At 45.2% G+C, this 12,768-nt stretch overlaps 1 protein-coding gene across 2 annotated transcripts in view; it reads left to right on the top strand.

Annotated features, from left to right (window-relative positions):
* Positions 1 to 12,768, top strand: part of LOC141496613 (solute carrier family 22 member 13-like) — a 35,777-nt gene that overhangs the window by 9,637 nt on the left and 13,372 nt on the right. For both annotated transcript variants that reach the window (XM_074199123.1, XM_074199122.1), the window contains exons 2-6: positions 6,230 to 6,333; positions 6,532 to 6,686; positions 8,044 to 8,212; positions 10,724 to 10,844; positions 10,930 to 11,024. In XM_074199123.1, the coding sequence (XP_074055224.1) occupies positions 6,230 to 6,333; positions 6,532 to 6,686; positions 8,044 to 8,212; positions 10,724 to 10,844; positions 10,930 to 11,024 (644 nt within the window). The remainder of the gene's footprint in view (positions 1 to 6,229; positions 6,334 to 6,531; positions 6,687 to 8,043; positions 8,213 to 10,723; positions 10,845 to 10,929; positions 11,025 to 12,768) is intronic.

Here is a 12,768-nt window from a genome sequence, read left to right as displayed (position 1 = left end):
CTGGTTCCCCTTAACCCTGGTGCCTCGTCTCTGTGGATTATTTCCAATCTCTCCTGTCTCTATATTGTTTTAACATAGTTGTTGCCATGCTCTCTTCCTCAATAGAATGGGAGCTCCTTGAGGGCAGGGACCGTCTGTCTCTTGCTTTCTTTGTATCCCCCAAAGTTTAGCATACTATAGGCACTTCATAAATGCTTACTGACTGCATTGCATGACTTGCAGATGATCCCTAAGAGTAAGTAACAGCCTTGTAGAGATGTTTTCCCTCAGCACCTTGATATTTACTTTCAGCAAAGAAATAATTGCTCATCACTCATCATAACAAGAGCATTAAGCAGCTGGGAAAGTAGGAGGAAGGCAGGTCCTGTTGGAGAAAACAGTGACTTTCAGTCCAGCCCCATAGCACAAACGAGGATGAAACCATAGACTGTAGCCAAGATGGCTACTACAGGGTTGCCCAGCCTCTGCCAGTCCCCAAAGTCCAGATCAGTCCTCTTCCAGACCTCCCTATTCTAATACCCTTAGAAAATCATGGGCTTCAGAAGCCATCAAGGTCAAGCTTATTTTATAGAGGATGAACCTGAGCCACAGAGAGATTAAATGATTTCCCAAGATTCTATTGAGAGTGTCATGGGATTCTCAATATAGAGCCAGAAGGGGTCTTTAGAGGTCATTGATTCCAGTCCCTTCATTTTACAGAGGAAAAAATGTAAGACCTAAAGAGGTTGAGTGATCCAAGTTTTACTTCCTTAAAAAAAGTATTTTTTTCCTCTGGGTTTGTTATGGGCTTTTTCTTCCAGTCTGCCAGGACTATCACAACCATCTTTCTTTCTTTCACCATCTGCTGCTTCCACTATGTAGGTATAGGTAATAGATTGAATGGTTAGTCTCAACAGATTAGAATAATGGGCCAGGTGTAACAAGAATTAATAGAGATAAATATAAAGTCCTATTACCAATCTTAAAAAGTCATCTAGGGGGCAGCTAGGTGGCACAGTGGATAGAGCACTGGCCCTGGAGTCAGGAGGACCTGAGTTCAAATTTGGTCTCAGACACTTCATAATTACCTAGCTTTGGGCAAGTCACTTAACCCCATTTGCCTTGCAAAAACCTAAAAAAAAAATTAAAATTAAAAATAAATTAAAATCCAAATAAATAAAATCTTTAAGAAAAATAAATAAAAAGTCATCTAGGGGGTGGTTAAGTAGCAAAGTGGATAGAGCACCATCCCTGAAGTCAGGAGTAACTGAGTTCAAATCTAGCCTCAGACACTTCATAATTGCCTAACTATGTGATCTTGGACAAATCACTTAACCCATCACCGTACAAAAACCCAAAAGTCATCTAAACAAGCACAGGCCATGTGAAGATCTATTTGGGTTTTTTAGTGCACCATAAAATAAGTATATATGCATTAGTAGTGAATCATGGTAGCAAAATGAGAACAAGATCATTCTCTAGTGTTTCAACAGATTTCTGATGTGGGTACTCCCTCCAATGAGCGCAGATCCTCCTTTGGTCTTCAAAATAATTTCCTAGGGGTGGCTAGGTGGCATAGTGGATAGAGCACCGGCCCTGGAGTCAGGAGGACCTGAGTTCAAATCCAGACTCAGACACAAGATTCTTTAACCTTTCCTCCTCCTTTGATTCAGTTTCTGAAGAAATAATGTCCTTTCTCCCTTCCGAGGCCAATTTCTTTACAAGTGCCTTTGATCCATTCAGCCTTCCTCCATTGAGATGTTGCCCCTCTGTCTCTCCTAGATTGGATCTCTTCTTATCTATTTATATTGGCTCCTTTCCTTCAGTCTAAGACCAGCATGTTCTGGTCTTCCTTGATGGTAAAAAAAAATATTGTTTTCAATTGACCTTGTAGTCAATTGACACAAGTTATCTTCATATCTCTCCTCTGTTTCATTGCTAAACTACCAAAAAAGAAAGTGTCATCTCCTCTGATCTGCATCACCTCTCTCATTCCTCATTCCCTTTTATAGACTGTCTTTCAGCATAAGCACTAGGCTGAAACTGCTGCCTTAAAGGTTAACAATGATCTCTTCACCACTCAAACTGATGGACTTGGCTCAGTCTTCATCCTCCTCCATCTCTCTGCAGGGTCTGATTCTCTGACTCCTTATTTCCTTTGGAAATTCTCTCCTCGGAGCGGCTAGGTGGCGCAGTGGATAAAGCACCGGCCCTGGAGTCAGGAGTACCTGGGTTCAAATCTGGTCTCAGACACTTAATAATGACCTAGCTGTGTGGCCTTGGGCAAGCCACTTAACCCCATTTGCCTTGCAAAAACCTAAAAAAAAACTGATCCAGGGAAATTCTCTCCTCCCTCACTGCTTTCACACTGCTCCCTTTGGAGCAACGTAGTCATGGACAGAGACCTGCATTTCAAGTCAGAAGACCCAATTTCAATACTCTCATTCAGTCCTTATGTGACCTTGGATAATCAGCTAATCAACAAGTCTTCACTAAGTGCCCGTGTCCCAGGTGAATCACTTCATTTCCTTGGACCTTAGTTTCCTCATCTGTCAAAATGAGAGATTTGGATTAGATAACTTCAAGTCTCTTCCAGTTCTGAGTCTATGATTCTGTGAATTCTATGAGCCTCCCACATCTCTGACCACTCCTCTGCCTCCATTTCTGTTTGCAATAGAGAACCTTAAAGATAGGTGCCCCAGGAGTTCAGATTTGGCCCTCCTTTCTTCTTTCATGTGATTTCATCAGCTCCAAAGTCCATGACTTTGGCCCAATGTGAATGATTCCTAAAACTCTAGGAGAGGGAGTTTGTACCATTTTGTGTTGTCCACATGGGTCTGCCTAGATGTAACCCATGGGGAGGCAAGAATGAACCTCTCTTTCATACCTTGCCAGGAGGTTGAGGCCAGAAGCTGGTCATTTTGTTCTCCTCAGGGAGAGAAGGTTCTGAGCCTGAATTCTATCTTTCTGGACTCTTAAATATTAATCTAGGGGAAATATTTTTTAGATCCAAGCTGCAAATCTGATCACTATTACTTAAAGGGAAAGGAGAACCCCAAGCAGCATATCCAAAGCTAGATTCCTTTTCTTTTTTTAAATTTTTATTTAATTAAGGCAACAGGGTTTTGAGTGACTTGTCCAAAGTCACACAGCTAGGTCATTATTAAGTGTCTGAGGTCGGATTTGAACTCAAGTCCTCCTGACTCCAGGGCTGGTGCTCTATCCACTGTGCCACCTAGCCACCCCACTGGATTCCTTTTCAACAGATGCTAATTCCACAAAAAATACACGCACCAAATAAACTCATTTATTGACAGTGAAACTGATCTAAATAAAGTGTGCAAAGGAACATGTGTCCTAGATAATAGTGAATCTCCCCAATGAGAAGGATGTTTCCGCTCAACCAAGAAGGAGCGTCCCTGATCTCATCCCAAGCTCCTAGTATAGTGAATTGGACAGAGGGACACGTCCAGGTGCCAGCCCCTCTAGGTCAGCTCCTTCCCAGAACTGTTTCTCCTTTCAGGGACCTGAAGGGGGCCTGCCATCCCGTGTCTTCTCTTTTGAAACCAGAAGCAGGAAGATCAGGATCCCTACTTCTCACCAACTCTGCCCCTAAAAGAAAGGCAGAGACTATTGAATAATCAATCTTTGCCAATAAAGAGTGTTCAGGAGCTTTGGGTTACATACAGAACTAATTCCTATCTCTCTCCTGGATGCCAGGAGACACCTGCTGGACATCTTCACCTGGATGTCCTGTTAGCTTCTCAAACTTGGGTTTTTTTTTTACCAAAAAACCCCCAAAACTCATCCCCTGCTAAAAGTCAAATGCTTTCTGAATGTTCCCTGTTTATATCGAGGGTGCCACTGTTCTACTGGTTTCCTGACCCCATACTCTGGAAATCTTCATTGACTCCTTTCCCTTTCCTGATATATTGCCCATCAATCAACTGAACTGCATATTAAGGCCTATTGATTAAATCTCCACAATATTACACCTTTCCTCTGTTGTCGTCCCCCCTTGCTGTGATAAGGACCTTCCTATTGGTCTCCCAACTTCTAGTCCCTTCTCCAATCCATTCTCTTTGTAGCTACCAAAATAATTTCCTAGGGGTGGCTAGGTGGCATAGTGGATAGAGCACTGGCCCTGGAGTCAGGAGGACCTGAGTTCAAATCCAGATTCAGACACTTAATAATGACCCAGCTGTGTGGCCTTGGGCAAGCCACTTAACCCCGTTTGCCTTGCAAAAACCTAAAACAAAAAATAAAATATAAAAATATAATTTCCTGAACACACTGTTCTGACAGTGTTGCCCCCCGCCCTCAATCCTTCCAAGATTCTATAAAATAAAACATAAACTTCACAATCTTGCTAGTTCCCACACTTGGTCTTCCATTTCCACCTTCATGTCTTTACTCATGCAGCCCCTTTCTAGAATACATTTCCCCATTCATTCTACTTTGCTAAATCATCATCCTTCAATGCCCAAGTAGCATCTCCTTCCCCAGTTATTAATGATCTCTCTCTCCTTGGATTATTTCCTATTTACTTGTCTATGTGGATGTTGTCTCTCTCTCTCTCTCTCTCTCTCTCTCTCTCTCTCTCTCTCTCTCTCTCTCTCTCTCCTGTAGTCTGTACACTATTTTACTTAGCAAAGTACTTGGCAAAAAGTAGGTGCTTCAGATCCATTTGTAGAATTCAATAGAATTGAACAATGCAAATTATTCAGAAGTTATATGGTAGTGAGCTTCCCATCACTGGTCAGCTACAAAAAAACCCCCCACTTGTTTGGAATGCAATATGAGGATGTCTTGCTGGACTAAAGTTGAAACAAGTGACTTTTGAACTTTTGGAGTCTTCAGAGTGAAAGAGGCCATAGGAGCAGGAGCCCTGCAGAAAGACTCTCGAGTGGAGCACTGGAAGACCTGACTCTGCCACATACTATCTGCATGAGTTGTTTAATCTCAATAGCACTCGGTTCCCTCATCTATAACATCAAGGGATTGGACCAGATGATCTGGGTCCCCTTCTAGCTCTAAGGCATTTAGATAGCCCACTGGGTAGAACAGTGGTTCTTGAGTCTGGCAGAACTGAGTCTGAGAGGTCACTCTTATCATTAGACTCTAGAGACATGAAGAAAGGTGAAATCTGCTCATGGAATCAAAGGGCTCACTATCAGGGGGAACCACACATGACTGTGTGAGCACATGCAGGATAAGCACAAAGAAAGAGGACAAGGCAAGAATACCCAGAGGCTTTACGAAAGAGAAAAAGAAACCTGAAGCAGAGAGAAACTAAGGGATTTGCCCAAGATAAAGTAGCCAGTTAGTGTTAGAGCTGAGTTTGAATCTAGCCTCAGACACTGTCTGTGTGACCCTGGGCAAGTCACTTCACTTCTGTGCCTCTTTTCCCTCTATTGTAAAAAGAGGAAAGTAACAACACTGACATCCCCAGGGTTGTTGTGAAGATCAAATAAAATAATGTTTGTTAAATACAGTGGAACGTGGCAGACATATTGAACAATGCTTGTTTCCCTTCGAAATCTATGAAGTTTTGCATAATGAATTCTATCTACAACAAGGACTAAAATGATGTGAATTGAAAGAACAATAAAACAAACCCAGACTAAATGGTGTCTAAGAGGACATGAAAACATTCATATTCTCTCTCTCTCTCTCTCTCTCTCTCTCTCTCTCACACCCACACACACACACACACACACACACACACATGCACACACGCACAAATATACACTTTCTTTTTTTATCCTTTAATATAAGGGAAATTCTCACTGGGTTGGGAGAATGAGAAGGTCTTTAAAAATAAGATGTAAAGACAGAAGAGACATCTAAGTTTTAAAAGTTGATGTACTAAGATATAGTTCAAGAAATTCTTCTCCCAAACATTCATTCACTTCATAATACTTATAAATGGTCTCCATGTGGGGCGGTTAAGGGGCACAGTGGATAGAGCACCAGCCCTGGAGTCAGGAGGACCTGAGTTCAAATTTGGCCTGAGATACTGCATAATTACCTAGCTGTGTGGCCTTGGGCAAGCCACTTCACCCCATTGCCTTGCAAAAACCTAAAAGAAAATAAAAAATAAATGGCCTCCACTTCAGGAGAGTTTTGGCCATTAAGTCAGGAAAGGCAGCTCAAAGGGAGAGGTCAGCAACCTCTGTAGGCTACTGACCTCATCCACCTACCCCATGGGTGGGCAAGTACCTACAACAATTTCCTTTGCTCCCTTCAGTTTGACCTGGTCTGTGACCGAAAGTATGAAAAGGAGACCTCCCAGTCTGTATACATGGCAGGACTTCTGATTGGGGCAGTCATCTTTGGACCCCTCTGTGACAGGTAAGTCCTCTTCCTCTCACCTGAGATTCAACTACCAGTTCCCTTCCTTGGTCATTACCTCCCCTGGGAATGCCCAAGATTAGCATCTCACCCTTGGGAGGGCATCCCTCAGGGTTGATGCCAGAGCTCCTTCCTCATACCAGAGGCTCCCCAAGGCTCACAATGGCACCTGCCTCCCTGTCTCTGTTGTCCCCTCAGGATTGGCCGCAGGCCCACCATCCTCATCTTGCTGCTTCTCCATGCTGTGTTTGGCATCGGGACAGCCTTTGTCCCTAACTTCTACCTCTATATGGCTCTCCGGTTTGCTGTGGCCTCGGCAGTGGCTGGCTATGCCATCAGCAACGTGACCTTGAGTGAGTGTCCTGAGCAGGTCCCCAGCACCTCTGAGAGAACTGGCCAAAGGGACCCATTCTGAGACCCTTCCCATGTCTGAGGATCTCTGTGGATAAACCGGAGGGCTCCTCCCTGAACACTCAAATCACTGAAGCCATTAAAGGCATTTAAGGGGAGGAGGGTAATCAACCAGAATTTAATCTGGAGATGGTCAAAAATGGGTTACCTACACTTGATTTGACACAGATCTAGAAATATAGTGATTAGCATTAAGACTAGATAATTTGAAGCTAATCAGAAGCAAAGAGGAGACAAAATGTTCCTGAGCATTAAACATGTAATGGTTACCATAAAGTTGAGACAATATCTTCAGTAAGGGATTGCCCCCACTAGTAGGAACTATATATAGCAACCTAATATTATTCATTTTTTGCTTGGCAATGCAGCCAGGAAGCACATTCAGCCACCCTCACCCCTCTGCTTTCTCCAGGAAGTCCTCCAAGCTGCAGGTTTCTTCCTCTTACACCCTAAATATTATTTATTTCTTTGACATAGGCAAGTGCCTTGGTTGGATAAAAATGATAAAAATGGGGGCTCAGGAAACCTTTGTTCTTGTCCTGACTCTGCTTTAGCTGTATGACCCTGGGAGAATCCTGGCAGTCTTGAAGCCTCAATTTGCTTATTTTGCCTTCCTCTCAAGATTCTTCTGAGAACCAGTCAACAGCAATCAATCAATAATTACACATTTACTATGTGTCAGACACTAGGTAGCTAGGGATACAAAGAAAGGCAAGACCAGTCTCTCAGATCATTGTGATGGGTATATAAGATGATAGCTAGCTAGCTAGATTAATAGATGGATGGGTAGATAGATAGATAGATAGATAGATAGATAGATGGATGGATGGATGGATAGATGGATAGATAGATGGATGGAAAAATGACGGATGGATGGATGGACTGACAGTTGGATAGATAGGAAGATAGAAAATGTGTACGTATATGTGAATATATGTGTATAGCATGTATATGTTTTATGTACATCCACATGTATGGTGTGTGCACACATGTGTGTCATGTGATGGAAACAAGAGGTGATATCCATCCATCCATCAACAAGAATTTCTAAGTGCTTACCCTGGGTCTGGGACTGTGCTAAGCTCGGAAATACAAAGAAAGACACAGAGTCCCTGCCCTCAAGGAGCTCCCACTCTAAAGGGGAGATCCCAGGCAGCCAGCTGTGGCCATGCAGGACCTATACAAAGTAGATGGGAGGTCATCTGAGGGGGAAGGTTGGAAATGAAAGAATGAGGGGCAGCTCTGTGTGTCCTGCCCAGCTGTGACTGGTCTCTGGTCCTCTCTCTCTCTCCTCCCCAGCTACAGAGTGGGTCAGTGCCTCCAAGCGGACCCAGGCCGTGGTCCTCTCCCAGTGCTGCTTCTCAGTGGGGCAGATAGCCCTGGCCGGCCTGGCCTATGGAATTCGAAACTGGAGGCTATTCCAGATTGTGGGCACCTCCCCAATCTTACTGCTGTTCTTCTATTGGTGGTGAGCAAGGGCAGAGCAAGGGAGGACTGTGACCCTCCCAGCAGTCCCAGCATGCTCCTCTCTTCTGGGTGGGCCCTAAATCCCCTCCACACCCTACAGCTCAGCTTCTCTCACCCTCCCACGTTTGCTTTCCACTCCCCTGCCCTCTACCCCTTTTCTCCCTCTTCCTAGAACCTACCACTGTATTTTTAGACTCAAGTATATGCAGGTCAAGGATGACTAAGGTAGCACGACAGTGGATAAAGTCTCAGACTGGAGTTGGGAAGACTCATCTTCCTGAGTTCAAATCTGGCCTCAGACACTTACTTGCCGTGGGACCCTGGGCAAATCACTTCACCGTGTTTGCCTCAGTGTCCTCATCTGTAAAAATGAGTAGGATCCAACCCCGCGTAGGATCACAAAGAGTTGGACACGATGCGGGGAAAATGACTAAACTGAAAACTGATTATTGCAGTTGATGTCTAACATTGCCAACGGTGAGTGGGAGTCTGGTCCAGGTCAGTGGTCTTTCTGTTATTCTTTAATGTGTGAGGGCTCAGGAGAAGAAATCCCAGACTCTGACACTGGGGACTCACAGTCCAGTGAATGGCAAGATGGTCCCGAGGCGCACATAGGGGGCCAGTTCAGGAGAGTGTGTGGTTAAGGACTGAAGTTGGGGCTCAGACCTTTAAGCTCCTGGGTTGGGGAAGGGGAGCAAAACCTGGATGAATTTGAGGAGAGGAAGCCAATGGCTTGGATTATCAGGTTAGTTTCGTACCTGGAGCTATTTGTGCCAAGTCTCTGTTGGGGCAGAAGAGAGAGTTCAGGGGAGGAGAATAAAAGAGAACTGAGAGTTCTTGTCCCTAGAAAGAATAAAAGGCACCTGGGGAAGGAGGAGGAGTGGGGCAGAGGGGAGAAATGGAAGAGAAAGCATGGAAGGGAGAGAGAGGAGAGAAGAGGAAGAAGAAGGGGTGGCAGCTAGGTGGCGCAGTGGATAGAGCACCGGCCTTGGAGTCAGGAGGACCTGAGTTCAAATCCAGCCTCAGACACTTAATAATTACCTAGCTGTGTGGCCTTGGGCAAGTCACTTAACCCCAGTGCCTTGCAAAAACCTAACAAAAACCCCCAGAAAATACAGAAGAGAGGGGAGGAGAGGGAGAAGGAAGAGAAAGGGAGAAGAACAGGAAAAGGGGAGAGAGGGGGAGGAAGAAATGAAGGGGGAAAGAAAGGAGGAAGGAGAAAAAAGAATTGGAAGAGGGAAAGGAAAGGAAAGAAAGGAGGAAGAGTGGGGTGAAGGAAAGGGAGAAGACAGGGAGAAGGAAGGGGAGGATGAAGATGAGGAGGTCTTGAAATCATGAAGACAGCTTCCTATTATCTGGTTCTATTAGATTTGCAAACCAATCGATTGATCAACAAGGACTTAAGTGTATTATGCATCAAGGCTTGTGTTGAAACCTGAGGATGTATCTCTTGTCAAGAAACTTTCCTTTTGGGGGGGGGGGACATCATCTTCACGTTTCCATGGCTGCTGCCTTCTCAGGAACCAGACCCCAGGGAGCCAGCTGTTTGAGTAGGAGAGTATCGTGGACAGGTCTGTGTTTTAGGAATATTATTCTGGCAGCTTGTGGACGATGAATGGAAGCAGGGAGGCCAGGGGGCATCCTCCAGTGGGATGGCCCATGACACTCATCCTCTACAAAGCTAGGAAATTAATACAAAGTAGTACTGCAAGGTGCTTTTCTTAGAGTCAGAAAGTCCAGAGTTCAAATCCAGTCTCCTACACATGTGACCCGGACAAGTCTGTTCACCCTGTTTACCTCAGTTTCCTCCTCTGAAAAGATGACCTGAAGAAGGAAATGGTGAACCACTCCAGTGATTCTCTCCCAAGAAAACCACCAGAAATCCCCAGATGGGGTCATGAAGAGTTGGACACGTCTGAACAATGACAACTTCCTGACTTCAGGTCCGGCCTTCTCCTCACAGTCATTGGCCAGTGAAATCAGTAGTAATTCAAGATCATTTATTAAGTGCTGTCTTAGACGCTGGGGAGATAGATAGATAGAAGTGAACCAATGCCTGCCTGAAGGAGCTCACACTGGTGCCGAGGCCTCACCTCAGACACAGGGCTTCTAATTAGTCATGGACTTGTGGCTGTGTGCACGGCTCCTGCCAGCCTCCTTTGAGGGAATGAGAGCAGGGATTCTTCTTCCTGTGAGACCTTGAAGAAGGCTACCCAAAGCTGCAGAGCCTGCTCTCTTCCTCTCATGTTACCTCTATAAACCCTTCTCCCCACCATGACTCTTCTGCCCTCTCTCACCTTCACTGATCCTTGCCTCATGGCCCAGTCAGAGAGCAGCTGATGACCGAGGGAGTGCAAGGAAGTGACATACTCTACCACATTTTCCCCAAGCCCAGGCCTTGCTGGAGGGGGACAGAATTCCCATCCCTAGTGGCTCAGTGCCTTGGATTTGCATGCCCATGACGGGGCTATGAGCAAAGGACAGTGGGAAAATCCTTCCTTCTATCCTGCAGGTTGCTTCCTGAATCTGCAAGGTGGCTTCTGACCCGAGGAAGAGTGGAGGAGGCCAAGGACTTGATCCAGAAAGTAGCCTCGATAAACAAACGCAGCGTGTCTTCAGAGACCCTCGCCCAGGTTAGTTGAATTTAGTGGAGTCGTGACTGCTGGGCTTCCATCACAGGGACTATGGGCTTCATGCTTCTGTGTCTCCCCTCCTCAGCTGACTCCAGAGAAGACGGCTCCCAGGGGAAATGCTCTGGACTTGTTACGGCACCCTCGGCTCCGGAAGGTGACCCTCATTCTGTTCTGTGTCTGGTGAGTCAGTGTGGGCCTTTATTCTGATGGATACTGAGTTGAGTGGAGACTTGTCTGCCTATCTGTTTTTTCTTTGGCCAATTCTCAGTGATGATTCCTACCTTTGCAAGGGATGAGGAATGTCATGGCCCACCCCACTGGAGGATGCCCCCTGGCCTCCCTGCTTCCATTCATCATCCACAAGCTGCCAGAATAATATTCCTAAAACACAGATCTGTCCACAGCACTCTGCTACTCAAACAGCTCCCTGCCACCCCAGGATAAAGTACTTCTGGCTCCCTGGGGTCTAGCTCCTGAGAAGACAGCAGCCATGGGAAATACCTTGGACCCTCTCTACTTCCACCTTTCTCTACAGCACTGTTGCCTGCCACTTCCCTTAGTACATTCTCCATGATGATTAGACTGGCATGCCTATGTCCCTCCTGTACCACATGTTATCCCACCTGGCCTCTCATACAGTCTGTTAGCTGGCATCTATTAAATGCTTGCTGTATACCAGACACTGTGTCAAGGGCTGAGAATACAAATACAAGTAGAAAGATGGATAGATGGGGCAGCTAGGTGGCTAAGTGGATAAAGCACCGGCCCTGGAGTCAGGAGTACCTGGGTTCAAATCCGGTCTCAGACACTTAATAATTACCTAGCTGTGCGGCCTTGGGCAAGCCACTTAACCCCATTTGCCTTGCCAAAAAACCTTAAAAAAAAGAAAGATGGATAGATCTTGCCCTCAGACAACTTCTGTTATAATTGGGAAAGACAACACATATAAAGAAGCTGAGGGGGAGTATTTAACTAGGGCCATGGTAGAGGCTCTCAGTAGCTTGGAGAGGAATGAGAACTGGTTGGCTTGGGGACTCCTTGTAAATGGTGCTTTGGGGAGGAGCCCCCAAGAGAGGCACAGGGACTTGTACTGTGTGATTGCCAGGCTAGAATGAGGCTTCGGGAAAAGGAGGAAAAAATTCAGAGGGCCTGGATGCCCCTGGAAGGCCTTCCTTTTCAACTTTGCCTTGACAAGACCTAGTCTGGGGGCCTGCTCACTATGAGTGACCCCAACTTCTTAAGAACAATTGGCATTTCTGCAATGCTCTCCTGGACGATGTTCTTCCCTTACGCATTTGGGCTATCCCCAGAGTCTGAGGGCAGTCTGAAACTGTGATTGCTTCAGAAAAATAAATGCTACAACTTTTAAAAACCAGCCTTTCAAAGGGAAATGAATGAAATTTTAAAATGTCGATTTGTTTCTGATGAAAGTCCAACCAACTTGCCTGTCTTATACTATACAATAATCTAGGCAATTTTAGAATTTTGCAAAAAACCTTTCATCTCTGGTGCTCAGTATCTGAAAGAGTGACATTTGTAATCCTAGCCTTACCATTGGCTGAAGAAAGAGAATTCACCTAAGAGACGGCAGAAAAATAATCTAATGAATGTGGGGCAGGGGACCAGCCAAGAGATCCTCCTCTATTTGCAGGTGTAAGAACATGGTATCCCCAAACTGCCGCTCACCCCTGCATGAGGAGAGAATGTCCCAAACAAGCAAGAATAAAAAATTAAATAATTAAAACTTCAAATGACATTTTTGTTTATAGTTTTTATATTTCACAAGTTCTTAATGCTGAAGACGGCACTAAGATTTTTTTTGGAAAGGCCTGCATTTTCTATTGAATCTCACTTGCACCCTGGAAAGTAAGCGTGAGCATTGTGCCCATTTGGTGCAATTTGTCCTAGCTTCTCACAGCAGGGC

The sequence above is a fragment of the Macrotis lagotis genome, chromosome 8 (assembly GCF_037893015.1).
Source record: "Macrotis lagotis isolate mMagLag1 chromosome 8, bilby.v1.9.chrom.fasta, whole genome shotgun sequence".
Classification (NCBI taxonomy): domain Eukaryota; kingdom Metazoa; phylum Chordata; class Mammalia; order Peramelemorphia; family Peramelidae; genus Macrotis; species Macrotis lagotis.
Note: the sequence above shows the minus strand (reverse complement) of the source record. Positions and strands in the feature narration are given on the sequence as shown.